The sequence below is a fragment of the Arvicanthis niloticus genome, chromosome X, assembly GCF_011762505.2.
Source record: "Arvicanthis niloticus isolate mArvNil1 chromosome X, mArvNil1.pat.X, whole genome shotgun sequence".
Classification (NCBI taxonomy): domain Eukaryota; kingdom Metazoa; phylum Chordata; class Mammalia; order Rodentia; family Muridae; genus Arvicanthis; species Arvicanthis niloticus.
This window is the reverse complement of record NC_047679.1, coordinates 126149780-126162157: the sequence shown is the minus strand read 5'-3', so window position 1 is coordinate 126162157 and position 12378 is coordinate 126149780. Positions and strand designations below refer to the sequence as shown.

The 12378-nt window shown below is 43.5% G+C and overlaps 1 protein-coding gene across 5 annotated transcripts in view; it reads right to left on the bottom strand.

Moving 5' to 3' along the window:
* The window catches only part of Mamld1 (mastermind like domain containing 1), a 112873-nt gene that overhangs the window by 31620 nt on the left and 68875 nt on the right, over positions 1-12378 (bottom strand). For 4 of the 5 annotated variants that reach the window (XM_076918854.1, XM_034485770.2, XM_076918855.1 and 1 more), the window contains exons 3-4: positions 8868-10946; positions 6780-6890 (exon numbers count right to left, since the gene is read on the bottom strand). In XM_076918854.1, coding sequence (XP_076774969.1) covers positions 6780-6890; positions 8868-10946 — 2190 coding nt within the window. The remainder of the gene's footprint in view (positions 1-6779; positions 6891-8867; positions 10947-12378) is intronic. The other variant, XM_076918856.1, reaches the window with a different exon arrangement.

Here is a 12378-nt window from a genome sequence, read left to right as displayed (position 1 = left end):
TATCAAAGGCTTTGTTTCTTACTTTGTGTGCCAGTGTCAAGGTCTTAGGGCCTGTTCTCATTGTAGTGGAGATTCCTAACCTTTACCAGAATTCTATTCCAAATCCCTGAACTTTCTCATAGAAAGTCAATTCTAGATGGCAAGTTACCTGCATCCTGATTAGCACCTGTATTATCTGGAAACCTGTCAGCCTTTCTGGTGTTTTCAGACATGTGAATACCCAGAGAGCAGATAAAGCAAATAGGACTTCTCATCCTATTCAAAAGCAGAAATGATGCCTGTTGCTATTTAAGTCATTTCCTTGCACTTCCAATGTTGCCATTTCTCTAAAATTCCCAGAGAATGACAGTCATATTGTTTAATTTACTGGGAAATTTATTGCTATGCATTGGGTATGTGCAGCAACTCAGTTTTGTGTGGTTAGCTTACATGTGCTCACTAAGTGATAAGGAGATATCCACTCACTTCAGTTCCTAAGCAGAAAAAATGGACAGCCAGATTGATTCTATTTGGATACTGCACATTAATAATACCAGAAAAGATTGCTTTTGATTTGTGAAGGATTAACACATGTTTTAAAACTGCAGTGTTTCCCTTTCCATTTTGTTGTTTTGAGACACAGCTATGTGTCACTTATTGATAGGGACACAGAAATGTGTTGCTAGGTGATTTCATCATGGTGGAAACCTCATTGAGTGTTCTTATACGAATCTACATGATACATAAAGGTCAATCACTCTACTGTGGTATCATGATACAATCAGGAGACTCAGTAACAAGATAGATGAGCAATTGCCAACATAACACGGCAATTGTTCTCTAGTAAACTTATTTTTATAAGTAGAGTGAGCATACTCAAACACAAAAGTATAGGAAATACAAAAACCTAGGAACATAGCCATTTCTTCACAGAATTAAACATGAAGTATTACAAGTGTTCTTTTATTGGACTGGCAGTGAAGTCAGCTTGATTACCTCAGCATCACTACAATAATGTAATGCATTTTGACAGAGTGGCTATGACATCAGCAGATGACAGGACTTTCTCAGTTCCATTATAATCTTAGAGAAACCCAATTGTGAATCCAGTCTATGTTGACAGAAACATTGTTGTGTGCTACCTAACTGTATGTGGCATAGCATCAACTATCTCAACCTTTTAAATTCTACAGTCCCATAGCATGGGGTTCTTCAATGGGGTGTTGCAACTGTTAATGTCTGCAGAAGTTTGAAAACCACGTCTTTCCTCTTTGTGAGTCTATGCTGTATATTTTCTGATGTAACACACAATTTCCTTAGTTCAACCAACAGCTTAACAGGATCCCTGCTGTCTACTTGTTATCTTAGGACCTGCTATCTATGTGGGCATTAGGAGCAGTAATGTCCCCAAACAAGATCGATGTGAGGAATTACCCCAAATTTCAAAGACTTTGGATGCTCAAGTCATTTGAATAAAAATGGTAGTATTTCCATAGATCCTATGCATATCCTCTTATAATTTAAATCATGTCTAGACTGCTTACAATATGCAATAAAATGCAAATAATCATGCTATATTGTTTACAAAATAATGACAAGAAAAATGCATGTGTTCAGAACACACAGATTTTTTCCAAATACTTTTGATTCATCATTGGTTTAACCTGAGAATTTGAAGCTTGCAAGTATTCAGGACTCACTTGTCTATTCTGCTGCTCTCTTCAAGCTCAGAAGCAGTCAAGTCAGAGTACATAGAACTTTCTAAAAGTAGATCGAAGTTATGTGCTCTGCCAACCTCTAAGGAACATGGTCTAAAGGTGTCCATACACTTGTGATTTATGACCCTGGTAAAAGGAGGAAACTTTAAGGTGGGGCATCATTCTCAATACTCAGAAACTCAAAAGGAAACTTGGGGAAAATTAACAACATTAATTCTTAGTGCTAGGTTTTGAGCATTGTTTCATTTCCTGTCAATCTAGGGTGGTTAAAACACAGCTGCTCAACACTGAGGTGTCAGTGATCATTCCCTTGAAACGTATGTCATAGTGTACCTAACATGTATGTCTCTTCTTACAGCAGCCTCCCAAAATATTTGCCCCAAACTAAATAAATTTGCAGCTCAGTTAAGATAGAAAGGAAAGGCAAAGAGTGACAGTGTAATCATATTAGGTACAAAGTAAGAGTGCTCACTCAGGGAAACATGTCCATGTCTGGTAGAGAAGATTCATGCAGGTCAAGCCTCATCTTTAATCAGTGGTCCTTTGAAACTTGACATGTGTTCCCCTTCCCCACTTCCTTCCTTAGTTGTCAAATGACTTCTAATAGGCAGCCCAGTGCTTGCTCCCGAAGGCCTCTGGTCTTACATTTCATCAGAACAAACCTTTGAAATGAAGTCTATGCTAACCCCTCACCAGAATTAGGAAAAGAGAAAACATGAAGAAACTTGCCTGTGAATATGTCAGGCAGTGCTGCCCTCCCCACCTCCCACTTAATGAGAAAAAAAAGTAGCAAAGCAAGTGCGAGGACTCGGAAGTCCAAGGTGACAGGTCCTTCTACAACTGGTGCACCTGGTTTGATGGGAGTTAAGTTCAGTAAGTTAAAGGTCACTGTAAAAATGCTAATGAATGATTCTGAGAACAGGAGAAGGTTCAGTCCTTCTCTCCTGACTGGAGTCTAAAACGGGCTAATGTAGCTTTCATTGCAGAAGGAATTCTCTGAACCTCACTAATCATTCTTGCTTTCATTAGGAGGCCATAATATTAATGCAGTAATTAGATGTCATGCACCACTAAGCATGAAGTCCAAACCAAAATAATCTCAGGCACCACAGACATTCTATTTTAAGGCTCTGAAGGTGTGAAGAGGTGAAGAAGAGAGATGGACAAGGAGAGGTGATGCATGTGCTGTACCTAATCTCTATGGGTTCTGGGCCAGCCTAAAGATGGGGGGTGTGTGGGGTGTGAGCTTTCCTTTCCCTTTTGTGTAAACACTCTCAGACGTATGTGTCAGGTTGAGGATCTGGTTTCCAAGTGACAGATGGCTCCAGCAAGCTGCTGAAATCACAACCTTAGCCCCTCCTCCTGCCTACCTGAAGTCATCCTGGAGTCACATTTGTCATTCAGCATTTACATAGCTGCCAGAACTTCAGCCATCTATGCCTAGAAATAAGTGGACTTGGCCTTGAGTCCAAACCTTTGGCACTGTTGGGAAACCTGGGGCCAAGGTCCTTGCTCTATGTATTCCCCTTTCGGTCCTGGCCCATGGGTGCCCCAGTGTCTCAGGGAGGGCAGACAACACTGATGTCCCTTCATACTTGCTAGAAACCCACTGCTTCCTAAGCCAAGAGGACATATGACTTCTTGTTGAGTATATAATTCAGAGCTGATCCAGCAAGAAATTAGTTCAGTCTTCTCCAAGGAGAACTGGAATCCCTTTTCTCACTGCTCAAACTTTGTCAAACTCTCATGTGCTTTTGGTGTATTTCTCTGTAGCCACTCTCTTCCCCCTGTGCCTTGCAGCCTGCCTCAAGGATCAGATTCCAGGACTTTCTGTTCTTAGTCCAACTGGCTGCCATCCACATCCCTGCTCTTCATGTAGTCTCAGCATTGTCCATGCAGATCTACATGAGGCAGCAAAGCACAGGTGCAGAAAGCACTGTGGCTGGAGGCCACCTCTTGTTAGCCACAGCATCACTTCCATCTCCTGAACAGACTTGTTTTCCTCTTTAGGAGTAAGTGTGAGTTCCATTCTTCAGTGACTGATGGTGAAATTTCACTAAGTCCTAACCTTGACTGCCAATCTGGGTCTCACCAAATTAAAAGGCTTCTGCACAGCACAGGAAATGATTATCAAGGTGAAGAGACAAACTGAAGAATGAAAGCAAATCTGTGCCAACTATTCATCTGACATGGGAATAACATCCAAAATATGTAAATAGGTGAAAAAAACTAAACAAAAAGAGCAAATAATCCAATCAATAATGGAAATGAACTGAGCAATTTTCAAATGAAATACAAAAAGCCAAGGAATACAGGAAAAGATGTTTAGTCTGTTTAGCCATCAGGGAAATACAAATCAAAACTACATTCAGATTCCATCTTATCCCTAGTAAGAATTACAGTCATCAGGAAAACACAAACAAACAAGATACATTGAGTTCTAGCAAAGATGGGGGACAGATATAGGAGTGTAAATTAGTGTTGCCACTATGGAAATAATTATGATGGTTCCTCAATAAATTATAAGTAGATCTTCCAGGCTGATGAAGCACTTGCTTACCACATGTGATCCCCTGGGTTAAATCCCCAGTGCCCTAGAAAAGTTAGCAAAACCTAGAAATTCTATGTGATTTTGCCATATCCTTTCTGGGCTTATACACTGAAGTATTAAAGTCAATATACAAGAGATACCTGTATATCCATTTTTATCATGACACTATTCACAATAACCAAGACATGAAATTAGCTTAGGTGCCCAAAAACATATGAATGGATAACCAAAAGGGGTTTATGCACAGTGGAATATTATTCAGCTGTGAGAAAGAATGAAATCACTCCATTTGCCAGAAAACAGTTATAACTGGTGATCCTTGTGTTAAGTGGTATATGAAAGACTCAGAAATACGAACATTACAGTGTTTTTTCTCAGAGGCAGAATCTAGAAAAAAAGGTGATGAAAGTATAAGGATTATTAGGGAAAAGGAATGGATCAGTGATATTGGAGGTGAGGTTAAGTGAAGATCGTGGAGACAGGTGAATATGATCAAAATATGTGCAAGTATGACCACATCACAATGGCATCTATTATTTTGTAGAATTAATATATGATAAGAACAAGATAGGACAAATTAAGATGGTTTTTCAGGGGAATTTCTCACCTAAGAATACTAGCTCCTTAGCTTTTACTGTAATTTGAAGTCAAAACAGCTCTAAAGGACAGCTTCACATTGTGAATTTGGAATCAGTTTTTATTTGTAGGCAAAAGTTTACCTGGGCTCAAATTTTCATATTTCTCCACTGGAGGGGGTAGTAGCATATTTGATATTTCTGCTGCATTGTATTTCTCAAGTCCCAAATGCTCTGGGAGTCGCACTTGCTCACAGGGGTTTTAGATGTCAGGCCAAGTCTCACCCTGGTCCTGTGTGAGTGTGCTCCGGCTCGGGGCAGCTTCTCTCTCTTTTCCTCCTCAGTTCTCTATGGGACAGGGTCTGCTCAGTTCTGTATTTTTTGGCTTAGGTTCTGAGGGTTTAGAAAATTTTGCTTCTGGCCCTGGCTCGTGCAACATCAAGCACTGCTTTGGATTGGAACTTCAACTCTGTGTGGCTCCAGTACCCTCTCTTGACTTGTCACACTGAACTGATGTCCTGAAGACAGGTGGCATTTGCCTTGTAGCTTAAATGGAAGAAGTGGTCTATATAAAATGTATTATTTATTCTCTTGGTAAAGAGTAATCTGTTCAGTTGAGAAATACAGGAAAATTAACCCTATAGACAGCTAGAGTGGGAATTTCTGCTTACTTAACAGTTTGTTTCTCATCTTACATTAAAAGAGAAATACTCCTTTCAAAAACTGAGCTCCAGATTCACATGCATTTCAAGTCTCCCTACAATAACAATGACCATAGAGGGGAAAGGCCACAGGCTAATGAGTACCATGTCATCAAGTGACCATTGCTTCTACAGACTCAGCCTGGCTGGGCATTTTGTTTCCCTGCTGCTAAAGTGAGAATCATGCACTTCCAACCTTTGGCATGTCCATCTGTTCTTCCACAAGGATACCACATTTTACTTCAACAACTATCTTTTCTTTTCTTCTCAGGAAAAGTAACCAAGCTGTTTTGAGCCCTTACAGTTGTGATGCATTTGGGCTGGAAGAATGTTATATGAACAGAGCACTGGAGATGGCCTAGAGCAGAAGCGTAAGAGTGCTCAGAAATCTGGAACAGGATGATTACAAGGTAAACACGACCCTTGGCCATCTCCACTGAGCCTAGACTGAAAGACCCCACAAGTTATACAAGGCTCATAACTCCTGGCAACAACATGGTAGAGACATGGTTGAAGAAAGATTGGCTTACATTTTATCCTGACCTATCTCTTGATTTGGAGGACCATGTCTTAAAACCTCAGAGGACATATTTGAGGACTCACATTCAACAGGCAGTGACAGAAAGTCCTTTTTGCTTGGATTTATTCAAAGAACTTTAGATGTCATATCTCACTTCATCCTTAATCAGCTACTACTTCTCCATTTTGTGGAAGAGAAAATGGGTAAAAAGGGAAAGTAGGAACAGAACCTTCTGGAGGCAGTGCCCCATTCATGGGAATGTAAGCATAGGCTCTGTAGCCAGATGCTTGGCTCCCTGGTTTGCTGTGTGACTGTGGGCCACTCTGCTGACTTCTCTGTGCTCTTTTCAACATTGTCTGGAACAATAAAATCTCCTACCTCTGAGGATTAAGAGAGGAGACAGGTGAGTAAAGAATTCCATGCCTGACCTATGGATCTATATGTGGCTGGGAAGATAGCTCATAATAGAATGCTGTTGTCCCCATAGGGAGTGCAGCCTGTCTATGAGGGAGTATTTGGAGCCTTTTATGCACTCCTAATCTGTGGAGGGCATGGTTGCTTGGTTTTTCCTCTTAAACACCTTCCCCAATCCCACCTTGGTGATCAGCTAGTCATAATTTTCATGACCTCCATCATTAAGCATTTCCCCCTAAGCCATCTGAGCTGGCTCTGTGGCAATACAGTCAGACTATAAACACATCCCATTACAGATAAGAACAAAACAAAGTGGCTCACAAGGTTAGATGGTGGCACATGTCCATGAGTGCTAGTGAGAGAGTTCCACTGCTGATGCTGGTGCTCCAGCCAGAGAGCCGTAGAAGTCCACGCACAGCGATGGCAACAGCCCTATAATGACATCAAACCACAGTGCTCCTGAGCCACAGGCAAGGGCTCAAGTCCCCAGGTAGTTGCCCTGTCCTGGCTACGGGGTCTGTCTTCATGACATTCACCCTAGCTAGCCACCAGCCACCCCTTCAGGAGTTCTCTATGCTGCATGCACCCATCAGACAGTCAATTCCATGGGATCAGGCACTGTTTGGTTGGGCTCCATGAAACTTAGGTGAGGAGTCTACTTCCAGAAAGCTGTCATGTACACTCTTGAAGAGGTCAGCTCCTGAAATGTGTTTCTCTGCCCAAGCACTCTATGACCCTCTTCTCTTTGACTTCTCTCCAGAACAGTGGCCCAGTAGAAAGTGGAAGCCCCAGGTCAGTCTGGACAATGCTTCCTGGAGGGATGCTGTCTGAGCTTGAAGAAGCTGCAGAACTTAGGCAGGAGAGAAATGGAAGAGGAAAGCCTGGTACAGGAACCAGCAGGGACAAAGGCCAAGAACTCTGAGCACTTCAAGGTTATAGAATGAAGTGCAAGGCAGAAACTCACAAGTTGTGTCTGGACAAGTATATGGAGCTAGGTTCTGGCCTTCTAGGAACATCTGATCATGTGAGAAACACCATCAGGACAGCATTCTAGCAAGGCCCTTCTTAGAGCAAAGGGTGACTTATTGGAATGCTTGTTCAGGGTCAACTGTATCAGCTCATATGAAGAACCGATGAATGTAAAAATCATCATGACTGAAAGTATTCTACAGGAAGATTAAGCCCTGCCTCCTGATAGCCAACTTTCTTGAAATTCCCTGTAACTGACATCTGGATGATAACGTAGACTGTATTTTAAAGCTTCCTGGCATTCTTTCCCATCCCTGATCTCACCCTTGCATCTATCTGGCATGTTTCCCATCCACTTGAATGAAGCAAAGCTGCCATTTTCTTTGATACTTGAAGAAGCCTCTGCCCAAAACTAGTTCATGAGGCCCCAGCAAAGAACCTCTTCCTATTAACCATGCCATGAGTGAACATGGAAAAAGCTCCTTTCCCATGGAACTTGAAGATAACAGTGATTTTCTGAGAGACTCTGGTCAAGAAGAAGCAACTAAGCCATGATTCTGACACAGAGAGCCTGTGAGGCAATATATGCATGTGGTTTGGAGTTGACACTTTTGGGTAATTTGTTATTTGTTATACAGTGATAGCTAATTAATACAGGCAAGGGTCAGAGCAAAGAAAAGTGGGAATTACAATAGACACCACCAAGGAAAACCAATTGTGTCTCATGATTCAAAAGACTGTAGGTGATGAGGGAATGTGAGAAAAAGTAGTTTCAAGAAAAGAAAGATTTTGGAGCAAGACTTTCTGACTTTAATCTCCTGTTCAGACCCTTGCTAACTGTGTGACACCGGGCAAGTCATTGAAACTTTCTGTGCCTCAGATACTGCTTTTGTAAAATGGAGATGATGTGACAGTAACTACTGTAGGGGTGTCTGTATCTTTTTTCCTTTTAGAGCCTGCCTCAGTACCTAGCACAGTGACAGAGGACATGCTGAGATTGCTCAGCACAGGTTGTTGGGGGAATTTCTAGAAGGCTTAGTGTTCAGTTTAATACCAGTATGGACAAGACCCAAATGCTTCAATGCGATTTGCTTACATTCTTCAAAGCATTTGTGTGTGGCTCAGTCCAAGGGAAACTATGTACACCTGTAGAAGTCTGACTTATTCTGCCTAACTCCTTCCCCTGGGCAAAGATTATGGTTGAAGCTTTCTTCCCAGGAGAATTAACTGAGCTGATAAGGCCATGGACCCATAATTTTGGCCTCATGAACACTGTACTTAACTACATGCAAATAGGTGACTTACATGGGCTTTTCCAGGGTCAATTTTGGCCTCGGTGAGGATAATAGCCTGGATTTGCCTGCCAAAGCCAGGTTTGTACAACATCTCACATAGTTCCCATTTCCCAAAGGAGCACTACAAGATAGGAGATGGCCTTACCTGTCCAGGTAGAGCAGGCATTGAATCAGAGGCCATCATGCGCGGAAAGCGCTGGGGTTGCTGCATTATCTGCTGCAGAAGAAATGAAGACTGGTCAGGTTGCTGCTGCTGCTGCTGCGGCGGCTGCTGTTGTTGATGCTGCTGCTGCTGTTGATGCTGCTGCTGCTGTTGATGATGCTGCTGCTGTTGATGCTGCTGCTGCTGTTGATGATGATGCTGTTGGTGATGATGATGCTGTTGCTGTTGATGATGATGCTGTTGCTGTTGATGATGATGCTGCTGCTGTTGATGATGATGCTGTTGCTGTTGATGATGATGCTGTTGCTGTTGATGCTGCTGCTGGAGTTGCAAAGTGGCAGTGGCAGTGGAGGAGGCAGTGGCAGAAGGAGCATGTGCTGGTGTTGCCTGAGGCAGGTAGTGGAGCAAAGATGACTGCCTGGAGTGGGTAAGCATGGAGGCCATCTTCTGGGGGCTTGGCTCAGAAACAAAATGTGACAAGGGCTTGGTGTTGCTGAATGTAAAGGGCTCAGGTGCTTCTGGACTGGAACTTGTCAGGCCCTGCTGCATGATCATACTCAAGGTTTTAGGTTGCTGGCTGCTGGTCATAGGCTTAAAGATGGAATTTGCCTGCTGCTGCTGCTGCTGCTGCTGCTGCTGCTGCTGTTGCTGCTGCTGCTGCTGTTGTTGTTGCTGCTGCTGTTGTTGCTGTTGCTGCTGTTGCTGCTGTTGCTGCTGTTGCTGCTGCTGCTGCTGACTTAGCAGATTGCTGGTGGGAGTGAGGCTCCTGATCAGAGAGTATTGTGGAGTAAAGGACTGCTGTGGCAAGCCAGGGCTGGAGAGATTCTCAGGGCGGTAGGGTGGGGATGGCCCTGGGGTGCTGTTGGGCAGAGCAGATATCAGGTGTCCTTGAGGGCTTTTGACAGTGGAGGACACCAGATTGGCAAGAATGGAGCCCTGGGGGCTGAATTGTGGTTGCTGATTGAGAGGCAGACCCGGGAGCTTAGCTGGAACATAGGGCAAGGTGGGCCCAACAGCAGCATTAACAGCAGCATTGCTGCTGCTGGGGGCCATGCTGGAGAGTAAGGCATTGGGCGAGTTTTGCACAACACTGCCAGACAAGCTACTGGATGACATGCAGGATGCTGTGAAGTTCTGTGGGCTGAATGGTGGTGGTGGTGGTTGTGGTGGTGGTGGGTGAGGAGATGGCACTGGGAGGTAAGGTGGGGAAAGACCTGGAGGAGGCAAACTGGACCAGCTGCGGTTGGAACCTTGTTTTGTAGCAGATCCCTGCTTGCTGGCTGCAAGTGCTTTCAGCTGGTGGGCATGATGCCACTGAGGCACAGATAATGTAGGCATAGTGACGGGGAGCATGTTCTGGACCTGGTTTTTGACCTGAGCCTGTGCTGTTGAAGAACTGGACGAGACTATCTGCTTACTGGTGGAAGGAATGGAGTAGCTGATCCCTGTGGAGGAGGGCATGATTGGTAACGATGTGCCAGCAACTTGACTGCAGCTAGGTGCAAACTCCTTGCTGGATCCAAGGCTTTCCATATGTGGTATCTGAACTGGAAGCTTGGCAGAGGGACCAAGAGGGGCCTGGGGGTTATGTAAAACCAGAGGCTCTTCTGGCTTGCTCCCCAGAATCTTCTCAAGGTCAAGGTCATTTGAAGAAGGTTCTTGAATTTTGGTTAGTTCCTCCAGCAGATCTTGAAGCTCTTGGTCTACAGCTGGCATACTGTTGTTTTTCTCATAGTAAGGAACAGCATGTCCTTTGAGCCCCGTGTCTGCAGTTGATGGCACCCCAAATGGTGAGCCCATAGCACTGCTAGTCACATTACTGTCCAGAGGATTATTCTCAAGGAGTAATGATTGGCTAGATACTCCTAGGTCTGCAGAGTTGGGATTCATGTTTAATGTGGGCATCTGCATCTCTGTAGAGAGAGAAGTAGGGTGGGCACCTGGGCCCATAGACAGGGTGACATCTTCAAGGCAAGGTCTCTTGATTTTATTAGGATAGCCCCCATCAGCCATGCCTGTGAAGTGGAAGTTCTCTCCTTCCTGTCTTCTCTTACTGGTCCCCTGTGTTTATGAGACAGACAGACAGACAGAGAGAGAGAGAGAGAGAGAGAGAGAGAGAGAGAGAGAGAGAGAGAGAGTCAGAGACAGACAGAGACAGACAGACAGACAGAGGGAGAGAGGGAGAGACAGGGGGAGAGAGAGACAGAGAGAATGAATGAATACAAATTAAATGAAAGGTATGACATTAAAGTTAATGCTAGGAATCCCACAGATAAAACAGAACTCTCAGTTTAGACTTACAGTTGTCAAAAATCATAAAAATACAATCTATTTTTGGAAGCATGGTTTTTGTTTCTTTGTTGCATTTGTCTCATTTAAACAGCCTTGTTACATTTCAAATAAAGCAATATGCTGTCTGTATACTAAATAGGACTGAAAGTCACACAAAGGTTATTTGTTGTACTCTTAAAGGGGAGTTCGGGGGCTATGCTTATCTCACTAAATGAACTTGCTACCAAAAGCAGGCACTCACATGCAAACTAGAACTAGCTGAACAATTTCCATGTCTACATAGCTACAGATAACCAGTTTTAAAACCCGGTTTTAAAAAAGACAAACCATAAAATAGACACTGACCTTCCTTGTTTAAATGCATCAGGGTATGTTGATAAGACAGAAGGCAACAGTGTTTAGGAGATGGAAATGCTAGGGAGCCGCCTGAGCTGTGTGTTTAGGAAAAGTGCACATTCTACAACAGCCAGCGTGCTTAGTATTCCATTTAGTTTACACCCACACACTCTTTCCACATGCACACATATGCACTGCTTATGTGCATACAAAAATAACTTGGATGAACCGATACTCTACTTTTTTAGAGTGGTCACGTCTGAAGAATGACTGGCAATTCCCTTTCTAGTCTCTGCATTTCTGTACTGTTTGTTTTCAATGAGAAAAACTTGCAATAAAAGAAAAGCCCAAGTATAAAGTTATTTAAGTAAGGAATTCCTCTGTGCAGATGTATCCTTGGGTTGGGGAGATATCAAACAACAGGAAGAGGCCCCACTGTGAGATCAGCACCTTGGGAGAGCTGCCCATTATATGTAAAAGCAGTCTTTAGGAGCAAAGCAATACATTGTCTCCCTGTTTTATATTCTTATCCACCGCTCAGTCATGTTAATAACCATGAGTTGTCTGTCAGTAGGTAAGGGGAGAGAAGGCAGAGCCATTCATATCAGAATAAGGATAGGATGCCCATTCTAGCAGCTCCTCATCTGCCAGCAGACTAAGGTCACGGCTCTCATGGCCAAGTGAACATCAAAGTAACCCCTCCCAAAGCTGTGTGCCCCAGGCCTTCCTGCACATGAGAATCACTTAGAACTATGCAGATCGCCAGATTCTCCTGTAAAAATCAACTATAATAATTGAATCCAGGGGAGAGCCCAAACAGTGGCTATGGGTAGCATAGCATAGGTCGGTGGTCATGAGGTAGATA